The sequence below is a fragment of the Dendropsophus ebraccatus genome, chromosome 2 (genome assembly GCF_027789765.1).
Source record: "Dendropsophus ebraccatus isolate aDenEbr1 chromosome 2, aDenEbr1.pat, whole genome shotgun sequence".
Taxonomy (NCBI): domain Eukaryota; kingdom Metazoa; phylum Chordata; class Amphibia; order Anura; family Hylidae; genus Dendropsophus; species Dendropsophus ebraccatus.
Window position 1 is genome coordinate 31,019,442 of NC_091455.1, and position 26,282 is coordinate 31,045,723.

General features: G+C 44.6%; 1 protein-coding gene across 39 annotated transcripts in view; it reads right to left on the minus strand.

The window, feature by feature from the left end:
* RIMS2 (regulating synaptic membrane exocytosis 2) overlaps positions 1-26,282 on the minus strand; it is a 424,384-nt gene that overhangs the window by 365,969 nt on the left and 32,133 nt on the right. For 3 of the 39 annotated variants that reach the window (XM_069957264.1, XM_069957255.1, XM_069957223.1), the window contains exons 2-3: positions 8,990-9,022; positions 8,496-8,582 (exon numbers count right to left, since the gene is read on the minus strand). The exons of the other annotated variants lie outside the window; for them this stretch is intronic. In XM_069957264.1, coding sequence (XP_069813365.1) covers positions 8,496-8,582; positions 8,990-9,022 — 120 coding nt within the window. The remainder of the gene's footprint in view (positions 1-8,495; positions 8,583-8,989; positions 9,023-26,282) is intronic. 39 annotated transcript variants of the gene reach the window in all.

Sequence of the window (26,282 nt, forward strand, 5' to 3'; positions counted from 1 at the left end):
GAAATGCACATAGTTCCTTGTGTGGAAGGATTTTCAATGCTAGGGACAATTAAGATTTTATTGGGGGTGGATTCCAAGGGCAACAAAATATGGTGTGTGCCCATCCACCAAATGTTTGCATGTCTCCTCTTCTTGACTGTTTGCTGAAAGTTTCCAAACTTCTACACGATTCTGAAAGTGTATGGTACATTATGTGGTGGATCCTTAGATGATAGAGGCCCCTCGTGCTTACGCATCTGACCATAGTTGACATCTAAAATTTTTCTTCTAAATTTCTTTGATATAAGATACCAATCATCTTTACACAACATAGTAGTAGATATCATGAAACGCAAACACTGTGACAGTACAATCCTATGGACCGAAGTCCTGGCCACATCATTGAACATAAAAGTCATTAAAAGATAAAGTTAATAAAGGAAATAACATCTGCATGGTCTCGTATTTCGTCTATAAGCCAAATAAAAGCGTTGCTGACACGTATTAGCACAAAAACATGCAAAAAACATGCGACACACAGATGTGATGACAGCAGGTGACAAAAGTTTCCTGCCCCATACGGCCCACCATTGTCCCAATATCATTTTGTGCACCAAAACAGGTGTCCCAGGGCCTGTCAACTCAAAATACACATAAAGACCGACATTGACATCATAATAAAGGGATGGGGAACATTTGGCCCTCCAGCTGCTTCAAAACTACAATTCCTATCATGCCTGGACAGCCAGCGCTAAAGCTTCGGCTGTCCAGGCATGATGGGAATTGTAGGCCAAAGGTTTCCCATCCCTGTCACAATGGATCAAAATTATTTTTACATACTAAAAAAATTATAGGATTTTCTCTACCTGGCCTAAACTATACACAGATTACTGTGTTTTCTACGTCACTTTTACCACTGGTGACCTGTTCTAGGCAATCTAAGGGACGCACATTTCCCTGTAATCGAGTGCCGATCTGCTTGATTGGTGTCTTCTTACCTAGTCTGTAACACGGCTCCATAATCGTGTATGAGGGATATATATATATATATATATATATATATATATATATATATATATATATATATATGGTTATCGATGTTCATGCAGCCCTTGCTTTTACATGAAAAATAATAAAGTGTATACTTACCTATTCACCCCTGTTGTCCTGCAGCCATTTGCCTGTCTTCCCTGCTCAACTCTGATGCTTCTGGTCCTGTCTCTTAAGTGACAGGCTGCTCAGCCAATCACTGACCGAGACGGAACTGCCCCTAGCGGTGATGGGCTTAGCGGACTGTCACTGAAAAGAAGGAGCCAGAACCATCAGTGGTGAGTGGGGAACACAGACAAAAAAAGCGATCCGCGGCCGGCGGCCGATGATTTTAAAATGTGTTTAAAAGACAACGATCAGCCAATCAGCACTTCAACTGATCATTGTCTTGATTACACGGAGCAATATGGTGTGTTTACACAGGCAGATTTATCTGACCAATTTTAGAAGCCAAAGTCAGGAATGGACTTGAAAAGACAGGGAATCTCTGTCTTTCCTTTATGACCTGCACCCTGTTTATAGTCTGTTCCTGGTTTTGGCTTCAAAAATCTGTCAGATAAATCTCTCTGTGTAAACGCACCAATAGTCTTGCAAATTGGCCTGATCGGGCAGATTATTAATCCGTGTAATGCTGGGTTTACACGGAGCGATAATTCGCCCGATCGTACGATTAACGATTTTGAAGTAACGTTTTTTTTATAACGATCAGCGTTTAGACGGTACGATATATCGTACAGAAAATTCGTTTTGCGATCGCTTAAGCCTATCTCACACATAGGAAAAATCAGTGAACGACTGTTTACACGGAACGATCGGCGAATTTTTTGCGAACGACGAACGACGATTTAAGAACCTGTTAAAAGATCAAAATGAACGATTTTTTGGTCGTTCGCCGCGTTTACACGTACTATTATCGTTCGAATTTGATCGTTATCGCAAAAATTCGCCTGATAATCGCTCCGTGTAAACCCAGCATTAGGCAGTCACATGGGCCGATGCAGCAGGGAACTGAGCCCTGACCTGTGAGCTCAGCGCTCGCTTCCGGCTATTACAGGCACAGAGAGCAAGCGGGGAGTAGAGGGAGGGGCCACCATCTAAGGATATTATACGGAGCGACGCTCTGCAGACTATCACTGGTATTTCAAACAGGTTAAAAGACCATGATCAGCGGACATCATGCATGTCGGCTTATCATTTCCTTTCAACATGTGCTATTACGCTGAACGATTATCGATCTGAAAGGACGCTAATCGGCCAAGTGAAGCCGGTATTAGGGCCCCAAGACAAACAGGTTGCTAAGGATCTGCATCTTGACAACGCTATATAAAAGATTCTGTGTGGTTGCTAGGCAGTGCCTCCTTAGTAACCAGTCTGTCTTAGATAACAACTGTTCATCTTAAGGTTAGATTGGTACAAAGCTACCACTAAAGAAGTGCTAAACCAGTTTGGCGTAATGCACGTGGCAGAGCGTGCGTACAAGACTAGTATCCGGAAGTATACAGACTGTATACCACCATATAGTGCTTCCTGCAGCAGGGACAGGGACCTTTCGGCCCTCCAGATGCCCTAAAGGAATATTCCATATGAAATCAGAGCCATATAGTGGTATACAGATCCCGAAGACTAGGTAAATAAGCTGAAACAAGGGCATGCTGGCTTTTATATGGGATATTCCATTCAGTTAATATTAGTACTTTATTACCCGTAATTTATTTACACGGCCTCACATCAATCACCCTTTTGTGAGGTCTCAATGGAGCTGCTCGCTGTTGACATTTATGTATACGCTGACTTATTAAATTATTAATTACAATCAAGTAGCATTTTGCTTTATTGCACGTTCCCCGGGGTGTTTCTAAGACCGGACATTATTGAAGGATGGATCTCGGTGGTGGTAGGAGGATTCTTTATTAGATTTTGTGAAAATTACTATTTATTATTTTGAGGCTGTATTAGATTTAGTGTTTGATGAACCTAGTTATTAACATAGCGGAGAATGACACAATGGGGCCTGGGATAGGACACAGATGGTAGCGCCGTGTTGGATGGTAATTTAGGCTATGAACAGGGAACAGATAAGCTTATGCGAATGAGGCCTAACATTAAAGGGGTTATCCAGCGAAAGTCTTTTTTTTTTTTTTAATTAACTGGGGTCAGAAAGTTATATATATTGTCAGACTGAAAAGAAATTAATATTCCTGCAGGACATACAGCAGCTGATAAGTATGAGAAGATTTGAGATTTTAAATAGAAGTGAATTACAAATCTATATAAGCTTCTGAAATCAGTTGATTTAAAAAAAAGAAAAAAAAAAGATTTTTGCTGGATGACCCCTTTAAAGCAAATGTACCATCAGATACATTCGCTTTAACATGACCAACGGATAGACTGGCGCCGGATAGATCAGGCTCGTATATATGCCCAATACAGGTAAGACGATTGGTGACGTCTGTTTCGCAGGCCATAACTAATTCCCAGAATGAAAGGCGTTATAGAGAGATCAACCCTCTTTGGTGTGAATAGAAGTTGTTAGGTAACAATTTTGCCCTCTGTCTTCCCATCTGTTATCAGAGTAGGTCTAATAAGCTGGGATGAATGGGGGTTAATCTGTTTCAATACCAATTTTAACTAGGTATTTTTTTTAGCATTAAAAGGGTTATCCACGCTTAGATACACATGCCTGATGTCTTCCAGAACAGCACCACTCTTGTCCTCAGTTTGGGTTCAGTATTGCAGCTCAGTTTCAATGGAGTGAATGGAGCTGAATTGTAATACCACACACAACCTGAGGACAGGGGCGGCGCTGTTTTTGCAAGCTAGTAGCTGTGCTTTTTCTATTCCTGAATAACCCCTTTAATATTAAAATGACAGTATAATTCCATTAGTAAGGTCTATGTGCAAATTTTGTTGCAGAAAATGTCCTATTTATCAGAATGGGATTTGCAAAAATCCATGTTTTTGCCAACCCCATTACAATAGATGGAGCTAGCCACCTGTGATAGATGAATAGGACCCCATAGATACCCCCATAGTTTGGATTACTGGACAATATTTCAAAAACTTTAGGCATCTCATTTGCAGGCTGGGTTCCCAGTCTTACTGGGAATCGGATAGCTGTCAGTTCGGGTTTGGCCATAATACAGATGCAAAGATTAGTCCATTTTATGCTAGAATGAACCTGTCTGTAAGGGTTGGGAACATTCAGGGGAAAAGTAAAAAAGATCTGCTGCTATACTCTTGTAATACTTCCTTGCTCCTCCTCCCATACCTGACCCTGTTTACAGTGGAAGTGGAGCAAGGAGACATTTCAGCTTGGAAAAGCTTCCTGACTTTTTGCATCAGATGATAGCGTGTAATCATCTATTCTCTATTAAAATATAATAAACATATTTTATCTACATTATGGAAGCAGGGCTGGATATATGAAAGGTACCATGTGTGTCCTTGACCTAACAGCTACCTAATGTCCTATGCACACGTTAGGAAAATCTATCCCGATCAGGATATCCGGATACATTTCCTGACCCATAGGGTTCTATTGGGCATGGACACCTTTCAGGATTTTTCCTGAAGGGTGTCTATGCCAAAAAATAGCTCTGAAAAATAGAAAAAATAATAGGACTTGTGCTTTGTCTGGAATACCAGCACTGATGCCCCATAGAACCCTATTGGGAGCAATCGAAATTCCGGACAGCTCTGGATGCGCACCTGGGGACTGTCCGGAATTCCGGATACACTAATTGCCAGCTCGGGCCAGCGGCAACACCTGGGCAAGTGCCGCCCCTTGCACTTTAAATCAAGAGTGCTTACATTTAATTGTATTGCTGTGTTTTATAGAGCAAGGAACCACTGGCTCCCGGGAACATGAATGCAGCTGATAGATTCACTTTAAGGAATTAGAGGAAACAATATGTATGATTGTGTTCTTATAATTTTTTAGTCCATAAAGTAATTAAGTCCTTTTGTCAAGCAAAATTGCACCCCTAAAGGGCTGTAGGTATAGGTGACCTCTATAGATAATGGGAGTGTGGATCGGTGTATAGCCGGTAGTGACAAGGGAGTAGTCCATGCCTCCTCACTGTCGTCTGCAGCCGCTGAGTAGTCACCGGCCTCTGTCAGCTATACAAAGAATCTGAGCCCAGACCTGCATGCTACCTTCACAGCCCATAAACAGATGGCCGCCTCTTTGTTAAACTTTATATGGACCTTATTATCCTGACACTAACAGATGTAGGAACCTTTTTATGAATGACAATAAGGAGCCTGAGCTGCTAAGTGGGAACGCCTCTCGGTCCAGTCCTTTAAATAGACTCACTTCTTTAGTCATTCCCTGTTGAGCTGTTGGGAAGTATTAAGAGGCTGAAAATGTGTTGTTTATTTATATACATGTCTAGAACAGACTGTGAGATTGTACGCCATCGCACCTCATGCGCTGCCGCAGTCTTATTCTCCCCTCAAATTAGACTTCAGTAACTAATGGGAGGGGGAATTTATAGCTATGCAAATGACGACGAGTCTGTAGGTGAGGAGTCACTTTGGGGGTGTACAGTCTAAATAGCTATTCCATAACATACGGCAGGGATGGGGAACCTTCGGCCCTCCAGCTGTTGCAAAACTACAATTCCCATCATGCCTGGACAGCCAAAGCGAAGCTTTGGCTGTCCAGGCATGATGGGAATTGTAGTTTTGCAACAGCTGGAAGGACAAATTCCCCCATCCCTGACATATGGTAATAGAAACAATTTCTATTCAAAAGAGGTTTTATAAATTGTACAACTCCTTTAGGCCGGGTTCACACACAGTAACACACCGGCCGTTCTGTGACCTGGTCAGGTTACAGAACAGCCGGTGTCAGTGAAGTTCATCCCAGCCGGTACTGCAGTACTGGCCGGATGAACTTAATTTCTGTTGAATCCAGATGCAGACGCATTCGGGTGCTCCCGCATCCCAATTCACCATAGCAGACAATGGAAAGTGCAGCCAGAGACGCACTTTACATTGTATGAACTGACAGTTCTGTGCGGCTGCTATTCAATGAAAAGCGGCCACAAAAAACTGAAATGTCAGCCACTAGCTGGAGTGTATGCACTCCGGACGGGATTCCTCTGACTTTCAATTTGCAACAACGGCCGTGATTAATAAAAAATACACGTTATGTGAACATAGCCATAGTATTCACTCCGGCCGGGATTTCAAGCGGATGCAGAAAAAAATTAAATGACAGTTTTTTGCGGCTGGTATTTATTGAATAGCGGCCGCACAACAGTGTCAGTTGACACAATGCAGAGTGCGGCTCTGGCCGGGCTTTCCATTGTGTGCTATGGGTGATTGGGATGTGGGCACACACGAATGTGCCTGCATACCAATTCTAAAGAAATGAAGTTCATCCGGGATGAACTTTACTGACACCGGCTGTTCTGTGACATGGCCGTGTCACAGAACGGTCGGTGTCTTACGTAATTTATGGGAGTCAAACATAGAACATAATAATAGAAGGTGGCAGAAGAAGTTGGATGCAGCCCTAGGAAGCCTGGGAAACCATGGATACAGCCTATGGCCCAGGGCTCTATCCATCTTCTTCAGGCTACAGTATTCATATTCTGCACGATCGGATTCGAGCATGCTCCAGTGGCGCTCATCTCTGTTAGTCACAACTTGGCTGTGGAGCTTAATGGGGTCCATTAGCTAGTTCTCTTAATGAAATAATAAAATGTGCCATTAAAATAAATTACCAGGTTGTTAAGATCTCATTTAGCCATTTCTAAGGAGTGTCCTGGTATCTGTAAATAAGGTTAATCCAATATAGAATTTTCCGCTATACTCTATGTAATCCTGTGATGGTCACACACATGGAGGACTCATCACTACGCTTCTCAGCCCTGCACTTTTATGATCATCACATAAACACGAGAGATTTTTAACCTCTGGCAGGGCCTAATGGGTATACTAAGATAGCCGACAAGGGGCTTTTATTAGGTCATTCATGACTAACCATTGGCATCCCATGATAAAACCGGGAGTACCGATGGACTGTCAGAAGGCATGCTTTCCTTTTTTTGTATATTTACTATGATATCTACAGTATTAAACTGCTGGGATCAGAGTTAGTTCTGGTCTTAGTAGTTTTATTATGTCATGGAGATTTAAAGGAGTATTTCAGAAAAAAAAAATTCAATAGGCTATCAATAAATAGTTAGTCAAAGTTATACAGACTTGTAATTTACATTTTGAAAAATATACATAACAACAAGCGCCTATCCGGCTGTAATTTACTTAAAAATATCAAGTTGTCCAGTACTTATCAGCTACTATATGTCCTGCAGGAAGTGGTGTATTTTTTCAGACACAGTGCACTCTGCTGCCACCTCTGTCCATGTCAGGAACTGTCCAGAGCAGCAGCAAATTCTCATAGAAAACCTCTCCTGCTCTGGACAGTTCCTGACATATGGCAGAGAGCACTGTGTCAGACTGGAAAGAATACACCACTTCCTGCAGCACACCCAGCAGCTGATAAGTACTGGAAGCCATGAGATTTTTAAAAAGAAGTAAATTACAAATCTATTTAACTTCCTAACCCCAGTTGATTTGAAAGAAAAAATATAATTCACCAGAATACCCCTTTATTCAGCGAGGTGACAACACCCGTCACCGCCTCCAATCAGCTGTTAGATACACGTATTACACTAAGAACATAAAAATGAAAGCGGTTATCTCTTGTACTTAGTGTAGTGCTGGCACCACGGCATATTGCATCCTCAACTTCGATTCACTCGAGTAGGAGCCATTGGGTAACAACCACTATGTCATCCATGACAGCTGTTTCCAATGGTAAATCTATGCCAAGATACCTTCAATACTCTGGCACTGAAAAAAATATTTGTTTAATATTTTATAATTATTAGCTGTTAAAAAAATTGTTTTGTTTTTTAATTCTTTTTATTAATTTAGCAACTTTCTATAGGTTATATCTGGTATTACAGATAATAGTAAATGGGACTACAGTGCAGCACCAAAAACAGACAATGGACACGAGTGGTGCTGTCTCTGTAAAAAACAAAAAGACAAAAAAAAAAAAACATTTTTTTTTTTTTGTCCTTTACTACCATTGCATGCTTGCATTGTAACTATTAAGCATTTGTATGTGTTTTGCTTCTCTGGCACTTGGATTGGTGAGGGTTATTTCTGAGGCTGCAGAAAATTAAAAGAGTCAATTTAGGGCAACTAGCTTGCCCTTAATTCTGTGCTTAACCTAATAGTGATTTATATGAAGGGCCGGCTATGGCCCAAAGGGTCTCCCTTTCCTAAATGTACCGATAGGACGCCCCCAAAAATGTAGCAAAGTGCAATGCAGTTCTATAAGGGTAAACAGGTAGGGACCATCTCTGAGCATTTCCCGCATACTCTCCTGTAGTATGCACAAATGCTACCGAGGTCGCACTTAATCTAAAGCAAAGCAGCTTACTTACTTCTCAGGCTCCTTCTCATTTTGCTGCTTTGGTTGTGGCAGTAGAACGTTATTAACCAGTTCAGTGATCCCACTAAAGGGAAACCACCTGTTTGAATAAGCAAATAATGCAACTTTATAACCATAAGAAGAAGTGACAGGCCCGAAACGTTGTCTCCCCCAATCACTACAGACAAGCAGAAAGGAAAAGCTGGTAGCCGATGGAGAAAAATGGCAGCTTCCAAACGCAGCCAGCGAGAGAGAAAAACACAGGTCTTACATAGAAAACTAGTCCACAAGCAGGCAGAAGGTGTCTACATCCAGCTAGTGTGGATGGGGTAAGAAAGCTGCATGCAGCCATCTTACAAGCCAGTCAAGAAGCACAAGACATACTAGAGGCGGTCTATGGAGGAGTCGCCTAATACCACCCAAGTATGCAGGAAGCGAAACACAGCAAAACAAAAACAACAAACAGAAAAAAGTCAAGCCTACTGCACCGGGAGAAGGGTTACTTACTGCGAGAGTTGAGGTTTTTGTTCTTCTTTCACCCTAAAAAGATAAGTGTGCACAGCTGAGTGCAACATACAGCAAATGTCCCGCTGGGGTAATACTGCGGGGTGCTTTATATTACCGCTTATCAATGGATACTGTAGCCAGGAATGGGAGAAAAAAAACTGAAAACTTTAACCAGCACTGCTCGCCCACATGATGTTCTGGTCCCCCTGCTCACCCATGTGATGTTCTGGTCCCCCTGCTCACCCATGTGATGTTCTGGTCCTCCTGCTCACCCATGTGATGTTCTGGTCCTCCTGCTCACCCATGTGATGTTCTGGTCCCCCTGCTCACCCATGTGATGTTCTGGTCCACCTGCTCACCCATGTGATGTTCTGGTCCTCCTGCTCACCCATGTGATGTTCTGGTCCTCCTGCTCACCCATGTGATGTTCTGGTCCTCCTGCTCACCCATGTGATGTTCTGGTCCTCCTGCTCACCCATGTGATGTTCTGGTCCTCCTGCTCACCCATGTGATGTTCTGGTCCCCCTGCTCACCCATGTGACATTCTGGTCCCCCTGGTCACAGTATTGACTGCTGTATCGACTGTAAGTTACTTTCTTTACTTATCTGTATTATATAGAAGTCTCATGGAGATGCAGATAGGAAGCAACTTCTGATCCACATGGCAGTGGCTGTGGGATTTGGACAGTCATGTGGGTAAGCAGGGGACCAGAACATCATGTGGGTGAGTATGGGGACCAGAAAATCATGTGGACGAGCAGGGGAACGAGAATATCAAGTGGGCGAGCATGGGGGCCCAAAATATCATGTGGGCGAGCATGGGGGCCCAAAATATCATGTGGGTGAACATGGGGGCCCAGAATATCATGTGGGCAAGCAGGGGGACTAGAACATCATGTGGGCAAGCAGGGGGACCAGAATATCATGTGGTGACCAGGGGGAACAGAACATCATGGTGGGAGCAGGGGGACCAGAATATCATGTGGATGAGCAGGGCGACCAGAATATCATGTGGGCAAGGAGAGGGACCAGAGTATCATGGTGGGAGCAGGGGGACCAGAATATCATGTGGGCGAGGAGAGGGACCAGAACATCATGTGGGCGAGGAAAGGGACCAGAATATCATGTGGGTGATCAGGGGGACCAGAACATCATGTGGGCGAGGAAAGGGACCAAAATATCATGTGGGTGATCAGGGGGACCAGAATATCATGTGGGCGAGGAGAGGGACCAGAACATCATGTGGGCGAGGAGAGGGACCAGAGTATCATGGTGGGAGCAGGGGGACCAGAATATCATGTGGGCGAGGAGAGGGACCAGAACATCATGTGGGCGAGGAAAGGGACCGGAATATCATGTGGGTGATCAGGGGGACCAGAACATCATGTGGGCGAGGAGAGGGACCGGAATATCACGTGGGTGATCAGGGGGACCAGAACATCATGAGGGCGAGGAGGGGGACCATAACATCACGTGGATGAGCAGGGGGACCAGAAGGTCAGGTGGGCAAGGAGGGGGACCAGAATATCATGCTGGTAAGGAAGGGGACCATTGGGTATATAGAGCCTCTGGGTAAGAAAACCATTGACTAACCTGTGTTACTTTCCCAGAGTGCTGCTTTAAGAAAAAAGTACAGATGTGTCCACCTTTCTTTCTGCAAATTTATTTAAAGGGATATTCTAATTCAATTCAAAACCTAATATGACATGTCTATTAAATACCAAGGTGAGGCATACTTACCTCTCCTGGTCTATGACTAGTGCTCTGGTCCACCCCAGGCCCTCCATTTACTCCCTCTGATGATGTCCTCTTCCTGTTCTGACAAAGACGTTCCGAGCACATTGCAGCCTCTGTGATTGGCTACAGTGGAATTTCAGCAGGAGATCGGGGACAGCACATCACCGGGTAAGTAAGAGGGACTGGAGTGGACCACAGCACCTAAGCAGGAGAGGTGAGTATTCTCCAACATTGTAGTTAGGTTACTTATTAAATCAGAACACCCCTTTAAGGACTCCAATTCCTTACAATACAAATTCAGTACATTATTGCAACATGCAGGCGTTATTCTGGACAGGATGTAATTCACGTAATACAGACACATAGCATAAACATCTCCCAAATGGGTACAATAAAACCAAGAGTTGATCATTTCATGCTACTTATCTCAAGATATGTGGAGCCAAGAGAAAAGTTAAGGAAGGACACATCTGTATCTTGGTGCTACTGATGTCTTTTCGGCAAACAAGCTAAAATGCAGCAGTTTTGCGACAGCTGGAAGGCCAAAGGTTCCCCATGACTGTTCTACCGTTCTACCATTTCTTACATGGACTGATATAATACATATGCCTGTCACAGTAGCAGCATGACGGGGAGATGACGTGTCATTATGTACAAGCTTCAAACATTAGTTAAAAATTCCTTTTAGTTATAAAGTCAAATATGTTTCCGATTTCCTATAATGAATGTATATGTCATAGCGGCCAGTAAAGCTTTACCAGCTGGAGGTAACAAGGACAAAAACTTTCAAGCCTCACGACAACAACTCTCAGTTGCGGCTACCACCATACAAAATATTTCCACAAATCTTTGAAGGCCGCGACGAAGAATTTCATGACATCTAACAAACATATACAGGCCTTATTTACGAGTTATCCACAGATACAGAACGAGAAAGGAGGACAAGGCATTCTGACTTTTACACAGATCCTTCTGGAAAACAACACTGACATCCAAAGGAATAAAAAGTCATAATAACAATATAAAACTCCACGACCTAGCAAGAAAAGCACAAGCAACGAATCCAGATCACATAGAAACATCCAAGTGATAGAAGGCAGAAACCATTGACACGTTTCTACACAGATCTGACATGTATATGTTTACCTGTGTGTACGTGGACATGAGCGGATAACAAAAGTGTCGTCCCCCCCCCTCCCCCTTTGCTGGGACCCCCAAGGATCAGCTGTAATCTGTAGAGAGACCTGGCAGTGAGTGTTTATTTACTTTACAGCGCCACCACAGGGCAAATGAAGCATTGCACAGTGTCCATTAACATCAATGGCTGCTCTGTGTAATGCAGGACAAGACAGGTCCTCCAAAGGAAGAGACGCTCTTTGTAGACACATTTCACTATGACAAGAAGAGAGTATACTAAATGGAAGACTCTCCCACAGTATACTGACTCTCTTTATATATCTTTTCTATCCAGGAATAGAAAACATTGCTGCTTTCTACCAAAAGCAGTGCCACGTCTGTCCTCACAGAGTTCCAATATATATGTCCATTGGAAAAGAAAAATATGACAGCAGTGTTGGGTACTGATGATGGGGTCCACTGGGAAGAACAATGTGAAATGCTATTATTCCTATCAAATCTTATGAAACTACAGACAGAGCCTCTGGTGGTGTGAACACAGCCTTAGATGTTAGAGACTAAATTCTTATATACTTGTAAATATGTAACAAAATGGTTGAATGTTGACGTAGGAATTTTCCATGTTTTTATACTTTTCAAGGTACAGACTTATTATCAGGTCAAGAGGTGCACTTACGATCGGGTCAAGGGTCAAAGGACATACTATCGGGTCTAGAAGAGCACTTACTATAGGGTCAGTAAGCAAACCTACTATCAGGACAAGGGCCATATTTACTATCGGGCCAAGAAGTAAACTTATAATCGGGTCAAGGGACACACTTACTATCAGGTTGAGGGACACACTTACTATCAGGTTGAGGGACATACTTACTATCAGGTTGAGGGACACACTTACTATCAGGTTGAGGGACACACTATCAGGTTGAGGGACACACTTAGTATCAGGTTGAGGGACACACTTAGTATCAGGTTGAGGGACACACTTACTATCAGGTTGAGGGACACACTTACTATCAGGTTGAGGGACACACTTACTATCAAGTTGAGGGACACACTTACTATCAAGTTGAGGGACACATTTACTATCAGGTTGAGGGACACACTATCAGGTTGAGGGACACACTTACTATCAGGTTGAGGGACACACTTACTATCAGGTTGAGGGACACACTTAGTATCAGGTTGAGGGACACACTTACTATCAGGTTGAGGGACACACTTACTATCAGGTTGAGGGACACACTTAGTATCAGGTTGAGGGACACACTTACTATCAGGTTGAGGGACACACTTACTATCAGGTTGAGGGACACACTAACTATCAAGTTGAGGGACACACTTACTATCAGGTTGAGGGACACACTTACTATCAAGTTGAGGGACACACTTACTATCGGGTCGAGGGACACACAATCGAGTGAAGGGACACACTATTGGGTAAAGGGACACATTACTATCGGGTCAGGGGTGCACTTACTATGGGATCCACTTATTATCGGGTCAGGGGTGCACTTACTATGGGATCCACTTACTATCGGGTCAGGGGTGCACTTACTATGGGATCCACTTACTATCTGGTCAGGGGTGCACTTACTATGGGATCCACTTACTATCTGGTCAGGGGTGCACTTACTATGGGATTCAATTGCTATCAGGTCAGGGGTGCACATACTAGCTCTCTGGAATTAAGGGCGCTCTATAATAATAATACTATCATGTCAGGGGCGCACTTACTATGGGATCCACTTACTATCGGGTCAGGGGTGCACATACTATCAGGTGAGGGGTGCACTTACTATCAGGTCAGGGGTGCACATACTATCATGTCAGGGGTGCACTTACTATCAGGTCAGGGGTGCACATACTATGGGATCCACTTACTATCAGGTCAGGGGTGCACATACTATCAGATGAGGGGTGCACTTACTATCAGGTCAGGGGTGCACTTACTATCAGGTCAGGGGTGCACATACTATCAGCTCAGGGGTGCACTTACTATAGGATTCAATTACTATCAGGTGAGGGGTGCACTTACTATCAGGTCAGGGGTGCACATACTATCAGGTGAGGGTTGCACTTACTATCAGGCCAGGGGGCACAATACAATATTCTTGACATCCCACCCAGACAGGTGACACTAGAAAGCTTGAAGGTTCTGGAACATGAAGCGAGATCTGACCGACATCCACTTCATCTCCCTTCTTTGCCATGCACAATGAAGGCCGAATAAATAAACTCATAATCCCACTGAAAATCGTGAACACATATCTGATCCCTCACATTTGGGCTGGTATTTCTCATACAGACAGAGGGGTTTCATGGGGGGTAATTGCTAACCCCCAGCATCGCCCCCCCCCCCCCCCCCATTCATTTCATGCTGACAATATCATTATTGGCTGGACGTCCAGGCCACTTCAGATGACAAAGGCTCCGGAATAATCCACAGAACCGACTCACATTACAGCCTTTGATTTCTCAGCTTCCAAAATTAGCTCCATGCTCTGATTCTATATTTAAAAGCAGTGAAGTGAAAGTCGGAATTGATTGCCGTTATCTTGTCTAGCCAAATTTGGCCTCGCAACGTTTATATTTGGAATTATATTTATATAGTGAGAAAGCGATGGAGATCCAGACAGAAAGCTCCAAGTAACAAACAAAGGCAAACGCATGGAGAAGCAGACGTCCCAGAATGCTGGAACTTGTAGTACCACATGACTATGAACAATGCTAAGAGAAGATTTTAAACTGAGTTCACACATATTGGAGCAAAAAAGTTTCATATTGGAGCAAAAATGTGACGGCACCGCAACGAAACTGCAATGACTGACCATAGCCCTCGATCCATCAAGGAATCAAGAATCATAAATTCCCTAATATTACCCCCAAAAAACCCTTGTTAAAGGGAACCTGTCACTTAAAATCGAAAATCTTTTTTTTTTCCCAATCAACTGGTTTCAGAAAGTTATATAGATTTGTAATTTACATCTATTTAAAAATATCACGTCTTCCCATACTTATGAGCTGCTGTATGTCCTGCAGGAAATGTTTTCTTTTCAGTCTGACACAGTGCTCTCTGCTGACATATCTGCGGGACATGCAGCAGCTGATAAGTACAGGATGATTTAAGATTTTTAAGTAGAAGTAAATTACAAATCTATATAAATTACTGATATTAGTTGATTTGAAAGAAAAAACTTTTTTGTTGGATAACCCCTTTAAAGAAGTTATCCCAAAGTAAACATTATCCCTTAATCACAGAATAGAGGATAACTAGCAGATCAGTCAGGGTGCAACTACTGGGACCCCCACCAGGCACAATAACAGAGGCCAAGTCCCCAGGTAATGGCACATAACCTTTAATCTTCAGAATACCCCTATAAACGAGCACCATTATATTATACAGCCAGTGACGTAGCTACCAGGGTCGCAGCTGTCACCACTGCGACCCGTCCCGCGAGGGCCCCCCCCCCTTGCCGCTGCACTGCTCCCCCCATAAATCACTCTTGTAACTGCAAGCATTGTTTTGCTTGCGATCACAAGAGCAGGCTCGTCCAGGCCCCCGGCTTATGTGCGGCTGCCGGGGGTGTCCCGTCCTATCCCCGGCAGTGCCGCGCATCAGTGAACTCCCTGTGCCGCCTGGGGCCCTGACTGGGGCATCTATAAGGGGGGGAGAGGGGGGCATCTATAAGGGATGGGAGAGGGGGCATCTATAAGGGGGGGGGAGAAGAGGGGGCCATCTATAATGGGGGGAGAGGGGGGCATCTATAAGGGGGTGGGGGAGAGGGGGGCATCTATTAGGGGGGAGAGGGGGGCATCTATAATGGGGGGAGAAGGGGCATCTATAAGGGGGGGGGAGAAGAGGGTGCCATCTTCAAGGGGGGGGGGGGGCCATCTATAAGGGGAAAGGAGGCCATCTATAAGGGGAGGGTGGAGAGGGGGCCATCTATAAGGGGGGGAGAGGGGGCATCTATAATGGAGGGCAGAGAGGGGGCCATCTATAAGGGGAGGGGGGAGAGGGGGGCATCCATAAGGGGGGGGGGGAGAAGAGGGGGGCATCTATATGGGATGGGGAAGAGAGGGCCATCTATAATAGGGGAAAGAGACGGGGCCATCTATAAGGGGAGGGTGGAGAGGGGGCCATCTATAAGGGGAGGGTGGAGAGGGGGCCATCTATAAGGGGAGGGGTGAGAGGGGGGACATCTATAAGGGGGGGCAACTTGCAGTGGGGCCGATCTTTAAGGGGGGGAGAGGGGCCAACTATAAGGGGGGGGAGAAGAGGGGGCCATCTATAAGGGGTGGGGGAGAGAGGGGGCCATCTATGAGGGGGGGCAACATGCAGTGGGGGCCATCTATATATACTATAAGGGGGGGGTCACATAGTGTCAGGGCTACCCACTCAATGAGGGTATAAAGGGGCCATTACAGATGTGCAGTGTGTAAAGATATGAGGATGGTGCCAGTGTGAGGAGCCTAATATGTCTGCCTGGCGGATTCTGTGGATTCGTGGCTCAGAGAAGTTCTCCTAACGGCCCAGGGCAGATGGAGAAGAAGAAAATGAAAAGGGAAGAACTCTGATCAGAGAAGACGTCCCCTGTGAGTCACCTTATATAACTGCACTGTAATTTATATGGTGTATACAACCTGTGTGGAGCTGCGTCCACCTCTATATGACTGTATGAGGTGATAGTGATCTGTGTACAGTGGATCTTATTCAGTAGCAGCGGTAGTGTTAGTCAGTATGTGGTGGTATTAGTCAGTATGTGGCGGTGTTAGTCGGTATGTGGCGGTGTTAGTCAGTATGTGGCGGTGTTAGTCAGTATGTGGTGGTAATATTTGTTACTTGTTATCCGGTACTGTGTTTTATTGGTCTTAGTATATTGGATTTGGTCAGTAACAATATGGTGGTGATGGTAGTGGTTGTGGTGTGGCGGTAATATTTCCCCCTTGTATACTGGTATTATTGGCAATATTGGTCTCAGTATACAGGATTTGGTCAGTAACAGTATGGCGGTAATATATTTGGTGATAATATTTTCTCTGGTGTTATTGGTAATATCTGTCTTGCGGTACATATACACACGCAAGTTGACCTCTCGCACCAGGGCCCAGGAGACATTAGCTATGCCCCTATATACAGCCTATAATTTATGTTAATTATGACAGAATAGTCATGGGGGCAGCACCATAATCCTTAAAGGGTCCAGGATTAGAAAAAACACAGCTACTTGCTTGGAAAATTCAAATTCAATTCAATTCAACGGAACTGAGCTGCAAACCCAGCTTGAGGACAAGTGTGATGCTTTTTCTCCAACCATGTTTTTCTAAGCCTAGAAACCCCCATTGATAGTCCATCAATGAGGTCTGCAATCGCTCATTCAAGCTGACTGACAAGCCCCTACCTCCTCCCAAGTTTCGAATGCACTTCTGCCTTGTATTCCCTGCTCATGTGCAATGCAGCAAGAAGCACCCCCCAGACATGCATGGTGCAGCAGCATACACCTTACCACACTGAGCATGCCCAAGATGTATGAGCAGGGAGTACGAGCCAATACCACATCAAAGACTTGGGGGGAGGTAGAGGGACAAACAAAACGTTTTGATCGGTCAGGGTCTGGATGTTCAGTACCCCACTAAGAGAGGGAGGGGAGAAGCACTCTGCTAAGTACTTCACTCCCCGGCTTGCTGCCTTTTCTGAGACAGGTTCTATTGTTATAAGGCTGGGTTCACACTATGTATATTTGAGGCTGTATTTGGTCCTCATGTCAGGTCCTCATAGCAACCAAAACCTGGAGTGGATTGAAAACACAGAAAGGATCTGTACCACAGCCGTTGTTTTAAAATAACAGCAAATATTTGCCATTAAATGGCGGCCATCCACTCAATTACAACATTATGTGAACAGATCCTTTCTGTGTTTTCAATCCACTCCTGGTTTTGGTTGCTATACAGCCTCACAAATACAGCCTCAAATATACATAGTGTGAACCCAGCTTTATGGTGCGTTTATACAGACAGATTTATCTGACAGATTTTTTAAGCCAAGGCCAGTAACAGACTATACATTGGGAACAGGTCATAAAGGAATGACTGAGGGTGGGTTCATACTGAGGAATTCTCGCGGATAATGTCCGCAGAATTCCGCTGTCTGTCCGCGCGCCTTTCCGCCGGCTCCATAGACACCATTCTAGCGGCCGGCGTATTCCGATATCCGCCGAAAGAAGTGACATGTCACTTCTTTCGGCGGATAGCGGAATACGCCGGCCCATAGAATAGTGTCTATGGAGCCGTCGGAAAGGCGCGCGGCCATGTACGCAGACAGACAGCGGAATTCCGCGGACATTATCCGTGAGAATTCCTCAGTATGAACCCACCCTTATAGTTTCCTCTTTTTCAAACCATTCCTGGCTTTGGCTTCAGAAATCTGTCAGATAAATCTGTGTGTGTAAATGCACCATTAGTCTACCGAAAAAGACAGAGAGCACAATGTGCCAGGAAGAGAAGTGCTCAGCCACATGCTTCTCCCTGATCAAAACTTTTGATGTGTCTCTAGGGCAAGCCAACTTTTTTTTTTTTAAGTAACAGGAATACTTTTATGTTTGTGTGTAGCAACTTTTTACTACTTCCAAAATCTCTATATGCATTGAGTGTATGAAAACCTCCATATAGGTTCACACAATACTGACGCTGAGTTGCCAAAACAGACGGTTAAGCAATTTCCTATAGCAATATGTGACTAGACCCTAAGCAGCGCTGCGTCCAGCCCTGATATACAGCAGCGTCTGGTGGCCGCCATTGTGAGCCGCTCTGCCTGTGAGCACCAGAAGATCACCCCTCTCTCTCTCTCTCTCTCTCTCTCTCTCTCTCTCTCTCGCTCTCTCTCTCTCTCTCTCTGAATTGCTTATTAAGATAGCCTGATGCACAGATTTGCTCTATTCAGCTCACAAAGCACAACTGGGAAGCAGGATCTGGAGTTTCCTGTTTCCAGCTAATTACATCTCTCCCCATTCATGTCTAATTGCAGTTGTCATTCATTTCCAGCCTCGGCACCATCCACATTTCCTTTTTTAACAGGCACATTTATAAGACGCTATTTATAAGTGAAATGGTACAAAGAATAACGCTGCGCCATGTGCTTCCTGCTCCCCCCCCCCCCCCCCCCCCCCCCCCCCCCAGCAGCGACAGCAGCACCGCAGCTCCTTCCCGGGAATCACAAGAAATATGGGGGTTGTGTCAGGTGTAACGTGATGTCCCCAATGTAAGAATCCGTATCAAGCCCCCTCCACCCCCCTCCAATCATGCGTCTTCATACACGAGTACCCAGGTGTGACTACCATCTCTGCACCCCCTATAGCTACACAACAATTAGACACTTGCTAGTGTTTCCATATGGCTGCTATCACACTTAGCTAAGAGGCCTACGAGGCCTGGGCTAAATACAGTGGGGGAAATTTATCAAACATGGTGTAAAGTGAAACTGTCTCAGTTGCCCCTAGCAACCAATCAGATTCCATCTTTCATTTTCCAAAGAGTCTGTGAGGAATGAAAGGTGGAATCTGATTGGTTGCTAGGGGCAACTGAGACAGTTTCACTTTACACCATGTTTGATAAATCTCACCCAGTATCTTCTAGGTAGTTTTATATATTTCGATTTTCTGAAGAACGCTTTTTTTTTTTTAGCAGGGAAAATATAAAATACTATACTATGTGGTATTTTTTTATCACTTAAGGCTATGTTCACACACGCAGTATTTTTGCTCAGTATTTTGCAACCAAAACCAGGAGAGGATTAAAAACACAGAAAGGCTATGCTCACTGTTAAAATTGAGTGGATGGCCACCGCTTAACAGCAAATAACGGCCATTATTTCAAATCAACGGCTGTGGTTTTAAAACAACGACAATTATTTGCCATTAAATGGCGGCCATCCACTCAATTTCAACAGTGAACATAGGGGGGTGGGGTGATAAAGCCTCTTCCTCACTGAGCTAAGAGAGATTTATATTCGTCAGTCTCCGTAAACTGATCCCAGTAAGGGCCCTATTCCACGGGACAATTATCGATCGGATAATCGTTAAATCGTTCAGAACGAATCGATAATCGTTCGGTTGAATAGCAGTTAACAATTAAACACCAAATGAGAAATCGTTGATCACTTAATGAGACCTGAACCTATTTTTATCGTTGCTCATTCGCAAATCGTTTGCATGAAATAAGACTTTGTTTGGTCGTTCGCAGTAGCGACGAACGCAATAGCGACGACAAGATGACCGCAAGAACGATCTTAAGTAGCGATCATCATTCCGTGTAATTGGGTGACCAATTTCATGTCGTTCGCAATAGCGGTCATTTGAGATTGTTTATCGTTAACGGTTATCCGAGTGATAATTGTCCCGAAGGGCCCTAGAACTAGGTACAAAAGAACCAGGCTGACCTGCCACGCAGAAATGGGCAGGAGATCATGACACCGCCATGTAGCAGGAGTACATGCTCTGGCTGCATTAACCAGATGCTGGAGGACAAAATGGTGGTATGTCTTAACAGGGATGTCAGCGATATGTTGGAGGAAGAATTCGGGAGAGAGCGGCAAATGAAGGTCTGTAAAAGTGGAAGTTAGGCGCCATACCTCCCTTCAAAAAGGGACAAGTTTTGTGCACTCCAAAAAGTGTGTAATGGCATGCCTTCGCCACCGCAGTTCCTCCAGCATACTGGTGAAGCATCCCCAAAAATTATTTGTATGCGAGCAGGGACAATATATCATTTAGTGAGCACCTTGAACCCTGCTTCTTGCAAATGAGAAGCTATAGAGGAAGAGTGAGTGAACTGGAAGATCCGAGAGACCTGAGTGTCCGAGAACTTAAAGTGACACTGTCACCTCCTTTTTGCAAGTGGGCGGAGCCTCGCAGCAGTAGTGCCACTTAGCCCCGCCCACCGTGTCACCGTGGTCCCGCCCCCTCGTCGGCTATTGGAACAGGCTGGCCTAAAGGTCTAGGCCCCACCCCCTCTAGGTCGGCCCACCAATGGGCGTCAAGGGGGCGGGCCAACTGTGCCGCGGCGGGCGGGGTTAAGTGGCGCTATTGCTGCGAGGCCCCGCCCACTTAACGCAGTCTGCCGTTGATAAAAGATGACTTTTTACTTGAACAAGCACAATGACGTATGATATAAAATAAGGTATGAAAACCGCTAAATTTACCCTTTACACCTGTGTAGAGATGTCAGAATGCACAAAGGGGGTAACAGTGTCACTTTAAGGCCCATGTCAGTTTCTCAGGCAGACAAATATGGAGGGCTAAGGGTTAGGTTGTTCCGGTGGGGAGATCAGCACAGCATAGATAAGAGTAAGGGTAGGTTCACACTACGGAACCCCACTGGAGAATTTCCTGACGGATTCCGTAGCTTTCCACCGGCTTCATAGACAACATTCTATGGGCCGGCGTATTCCGCTATCCGCCGAAAGAAGTGACATGTCACTTCTTTCGGCGGATAGCGGAATACTCCGGGCCATAGAATGGTGTTTATGGAGCCGGCGGAAAGGCGCGCGGCCGTGCGCGCAGACAGACAGCGGAATTACGCGGACATTATCCGCGAGAATTCCTCAGTATGAACCCACCCTAACAGAGTGATGGAAAGAACCCAAGCTTGCTCAGTATATTGCAATTAAAACCAGGAGTGGATTGAAAACGCAGAAAGGTTATGTTCACACACTGTTGAAATTTAGTGGGTGGCCATCATTTAATGGCAAATAATTGCCGTTATTACAACGTCCGTTTAATAACGGCCTGTGGTTTCTTACAGAATTGTAACTAAAAAATTATATTGGAGGCACAAAGAACCAGACCGGCATTCACTGCATTTACAGGAGATCATTCACGCTGCGGAATTCCATCAGAGCACAAGCTTGCTGACTGTTTCCTGTAGTAACCATAATAGTAAATTAGATTTCTTATCCTGAACCAGAAATTATATTTTGCTCAAGTACAACATCCTCTCAGAGCATTCTGGGTGTTGTAGTTTTGTCAGTGACTGGAGACAACTACTATGCATTATGTGCATGCATGGTTATATGTCTATGGGACTGCCTATGCCCAAAGATGAAAACAGATGAAGCCTTGCCATAAAAATGAGGTGCATTTAAAGGGGTACTCCAGCCAAAATCTTTTTTTTTTCTTTTTTTTTCCTTCAAATTAACTGATTTCAGAAAATTATATAGATTTGTAATTTACTTCTATTTAAAAATCTCAAGTCTTCCAGTACTTATCAGCTACTTTATGTCCTGCAGGAAATGTTGTTTTAAGTCTGACATAGAGCTCTCTGCTGAAACTTCTGTCCATGTCAGGAACTGTCCAGAGCAGGAGAGGTTTTCTATGGAAATTTGCTGATGCTCTGGACAGTTCCTGTATCGGACGAAGGTGGCAGCAGACAGCACTGTGTCATACTGAAAAGAAAACCTTTCCTGCAGTACATACGGCAGCTGATAAGCATGGGAAGACTTGAGATTTTTAAATAGAAGTAAATTACATATCTATATAACTTTCTGAAACCAGTTGATCTAAAAAAAAAGATTTTCGCCGGAGTACCCCTTTAATGTACAAGTGATGGGATCTGCTGCATTATAAGTCCAGCTATTCATGTACAGGCAACCAGATGCACTGCAGCAGCATGTACATCACATACAGATCCAAAAAACACATACACATGACCCAGACACATAGCAACCAGACAGGTGCACTATGACAGATGTCACGGGTGATTCTTTGTTCTGTACTTAACAATCGGTTGCTAAGTAACTAATAGAACAAAACAATCCTTTACCTGGTTACTGCCAGAATTTATGACACCATTATGCTTGCCAGGAAAGAAAATATTTTCTTAAAGGGAAACAATGGATTCAATTTGATGAAAACTTTATCCGTCACTGAACAGCATCCTTAAAAAAACATGGATACCGGGAGAACTCTACTTCTTTTTATACCATTATTTGTACATTAAGAGGTTATCCAAGATCAGAAAACATGGCTGTATTCTTTCAGAAATAGCACCACTCTTGTTCTCAGTTTGGGTGTGGTACTGCAGCTGAGTTCCATTGAAATGAATGGTGCCAAGGTGTAATACCGCACATATCCTGAGGACAGGGGTGGTGCTGTTTTGTACAACAATGATCGGAAACATTGGGTTGCTGAATAACTTCATGTCTTCAGCTCCTATGCTAACCTGTGGATCTCCATGGTTATAGACTACAAACCCTCTGTGTAGTCTGATCCTGCACTCACATCTTTAGCTCCTATTATGATATAACCAGTGATCTTCAAGCTGCGGCTCTCCAGCTGTGCAAAACTACAACTCCTACAATGCTGGGGGTTGTGGTTTCTCAACAGCTGGCCAGCAGCAGGTTGGGGATCACTACTTTAAAGGGTCACTCCGGTAAAAAGAAAATGTTTTTAGATGAACTAGTGTCAGAAAGTTATAGGGATGTGTAAATTACTTCTAATAAAAAAAGCTCAAGTCTTCCAGTACTTATCAGCTGCTGTATGTCCTGCAGGAAGTGGTGTGTTCTTTCCAGTCTGAGACAGTGTTCTCTGCTGCCACCTCTGTCCGAGACAGGAACTGTGCAAAAAAGAAGTCCATGGAGCCTCTGTTGTGAGTGTCAAAACATGGAAATAGCTATCCCTAGCCTGTTGCCACGGGGTGCCTCCAGGTGGGGAGAGCACCAAACCCCCCTGATAGGTAGCCCCTTAAGTCCCACTTGGTTGTAAGTATTGGAACATAAATAGGGAAACACCAGGGTGGCCCCTTTTGTGTCAAAGTCTAACTCTGTTGTGAGTATTGCAACATGACAAGGGTTTACCAAGGCAGGCATCTATCCACAGACAGCTGTTTCGGGGTATTTTCCCCTCGTCTGTGTGGAACAGGATTCTGGATAGTTGGGGCAATGACAAATAGACCAACAAATCACAGCAATCACTGAGCTCAGGGAGACAAGTGAAAAAATCCCAATGAAGTACTCAATCAAGAGTCTCCATTGATGCCTCCTAAAAATTTAAATATGCAAAAAAGGAGTCTGTGGAGCCTCGATTGCGAGTCTCAAAACACAGAAATAGCCAGATATCCCTAGCCTGTTGCCAAGGGGTACATTGAAAAATACCAATACACCACTTCCTGCAGGACATACAGCAGCTGATAAGTACTGCAAGACTTGAGATTTTTAGATAGAAGACATTTACAAATCTGCATAACTTTCTGACATCAGTTCAGGACTCCAGCCTGAATGGAGATGCAGTGTTTAACTGCAGCTCCCTTTATTATCTATGGAAGTGTCCGTGATTGGTGATCACTATACTCGGCAATCCTCTGCAGTCCCATAGATAATAACTGAAGAAGTGATTGAGTATGCGCACTGTGGCTCCATTCTGGCAGGAGCTTCGGGAGTCCCATTTTCTGATTTCCCCACAATCAGACACTTACCAGACTCTGATAAGTGTCTGTGGGGGCCCCTAAGACCCCTTTATAAATATACATGTGTGGGCAACCAGGGCCAGCTCCAGGTTTTTGCGGGCCCTTGGGAGTCAAAGCCTCAGCGGGCCCCTCATCCATCCACTATGCACAATCACCTGAGGCACTACTGACATACACACACATTACTGGCACACACACTTCGTGACATACACATAAGGCTGGGTTCACACTATGTTTTTGCAACCCGTTTCTTTCATTCATTTTTGCAAAAAAACAAATGGAAAAACGGATGCATTTGTGTGCATGCGCATTGATCAGTTTTTCCATTGACTTTCATTATTAAAAAAAAAAAAGCAAAACTCAAAAATAGACAAAATGTAGCTTTTTGTGTATGTTAAAAATGTGTATGTTAAAAAAAAATGCGTTTTGATCTGTTTTTTTTATAATGGAAGTCAATGGAAAAACGGATGCACACAAATGCATCCGTTTTTCCATCTGTTTTTTGTTTGCAAAAAGGGATGAAAAAAACATATTGCAAAAACGTAGTGTGAACCCATCCTAACTGGCAGACACTTAAAGGAGAAGTCAGGTGAAGATTTTTATTAAAGTATAGTATTGCCCCCCACAAGTTATACAAATCACCAATATACACTTATTACGGAAAATGCTTATACAGTGCTTTTTTTCCCTGCACTTACTACTGCATCAAGGCTTCACTTCCTGGATAACATGGTGATGTCACTTCCTGGATAACATGGTGATGTCACTTCCTGGATAACATGGTAATGCCACTTCCTGGATAACATGGTGATGTCACTTCCTGGATAACATGGTGATGTCATTTCCTGGATAACATGGTGATGTTACACCCCGACTCCCAGAGCTGTGCGGGCTGTGGCTGCTGGAGAGGATGATGGCAGGGGGACACTGAGGTACACAGGGCACTGGGGGGACACTGAGCATCCCTCTGCCATCATCCTCTCCAGCAGCCACAGCCCGCACAGCTCTGGGAGTCGGGTCTTGACATTACCACGTTATCCAGGAAGTGACATCACCATGTTATCCAGGAAGTGACATCACAATTTTATCCAGGAAGTGACATCACCATGTTATCCAGGAAGTGACATCACCATGTTATCCAGGAAGTGACATCACCATGTTATCCAGGAAGTGACATCACCATGTTATCCAGGAAGTGAAGCCTTGATGTGGTAGTAAGTGCAGGGAAAAAGCACTTTATAGGCATTTTCCGTAATAAGTGTATATTGGTGATTTCTATAACTTTTGGGGGGCAATACAATACTGAAAAATTTTCACTGGAGTTCTCCTTTAATGACATATACGTTACTAACTGACTGCAACACACATAACTGACACTCAATACTGACAAACATTACTGACTGACACAAACACACTTACTGACTCAGGGCCGTCTTACCCATTGGGCAGGGTAGGCGGCTGCCCGGGGGCCCTTGCGTCCTAGGGGGCCCCTGCCCTCTGGGACACACCTGTATTTTTTGCTTTATAAGACGCACTTATAAAACTAAGTGCGTCCTATAAAGCGAAGACAGCTTCCAAGCAGTGCTGAGCACCGCAAGGAAGCCGTCCCGCCCGCCCCCTCTATTGCCGCTCACTATGCATATGCATAGTGAGCGGCCCTGAGCGACCCCCTCCGCCCGCCCCTTCTATCGCTTCTCAGCTGAGCCGATCAGAAGCCCAGGAAAGTGCAATGAGCAGCACTTTTCTGGGCTTCTGATCGGCTCAGCTGAGTGGCGATAGAAGGGGCGGGCAGTCCAGGAACTCACCCGTCCGGCGGCCCCAGCAGCTCCTCTCCTGGCAGCGCGCACTCCCGTCATCCTCCGGGCACAGGCAGCGGGGTACAGAGACGCTGCCTGTGTCCTGGATGTGTCATGCAGCAGGTCACTTCTCTCTGTACCCCGCTGCCTGTGCCCGGAGGATGACGGGAGTG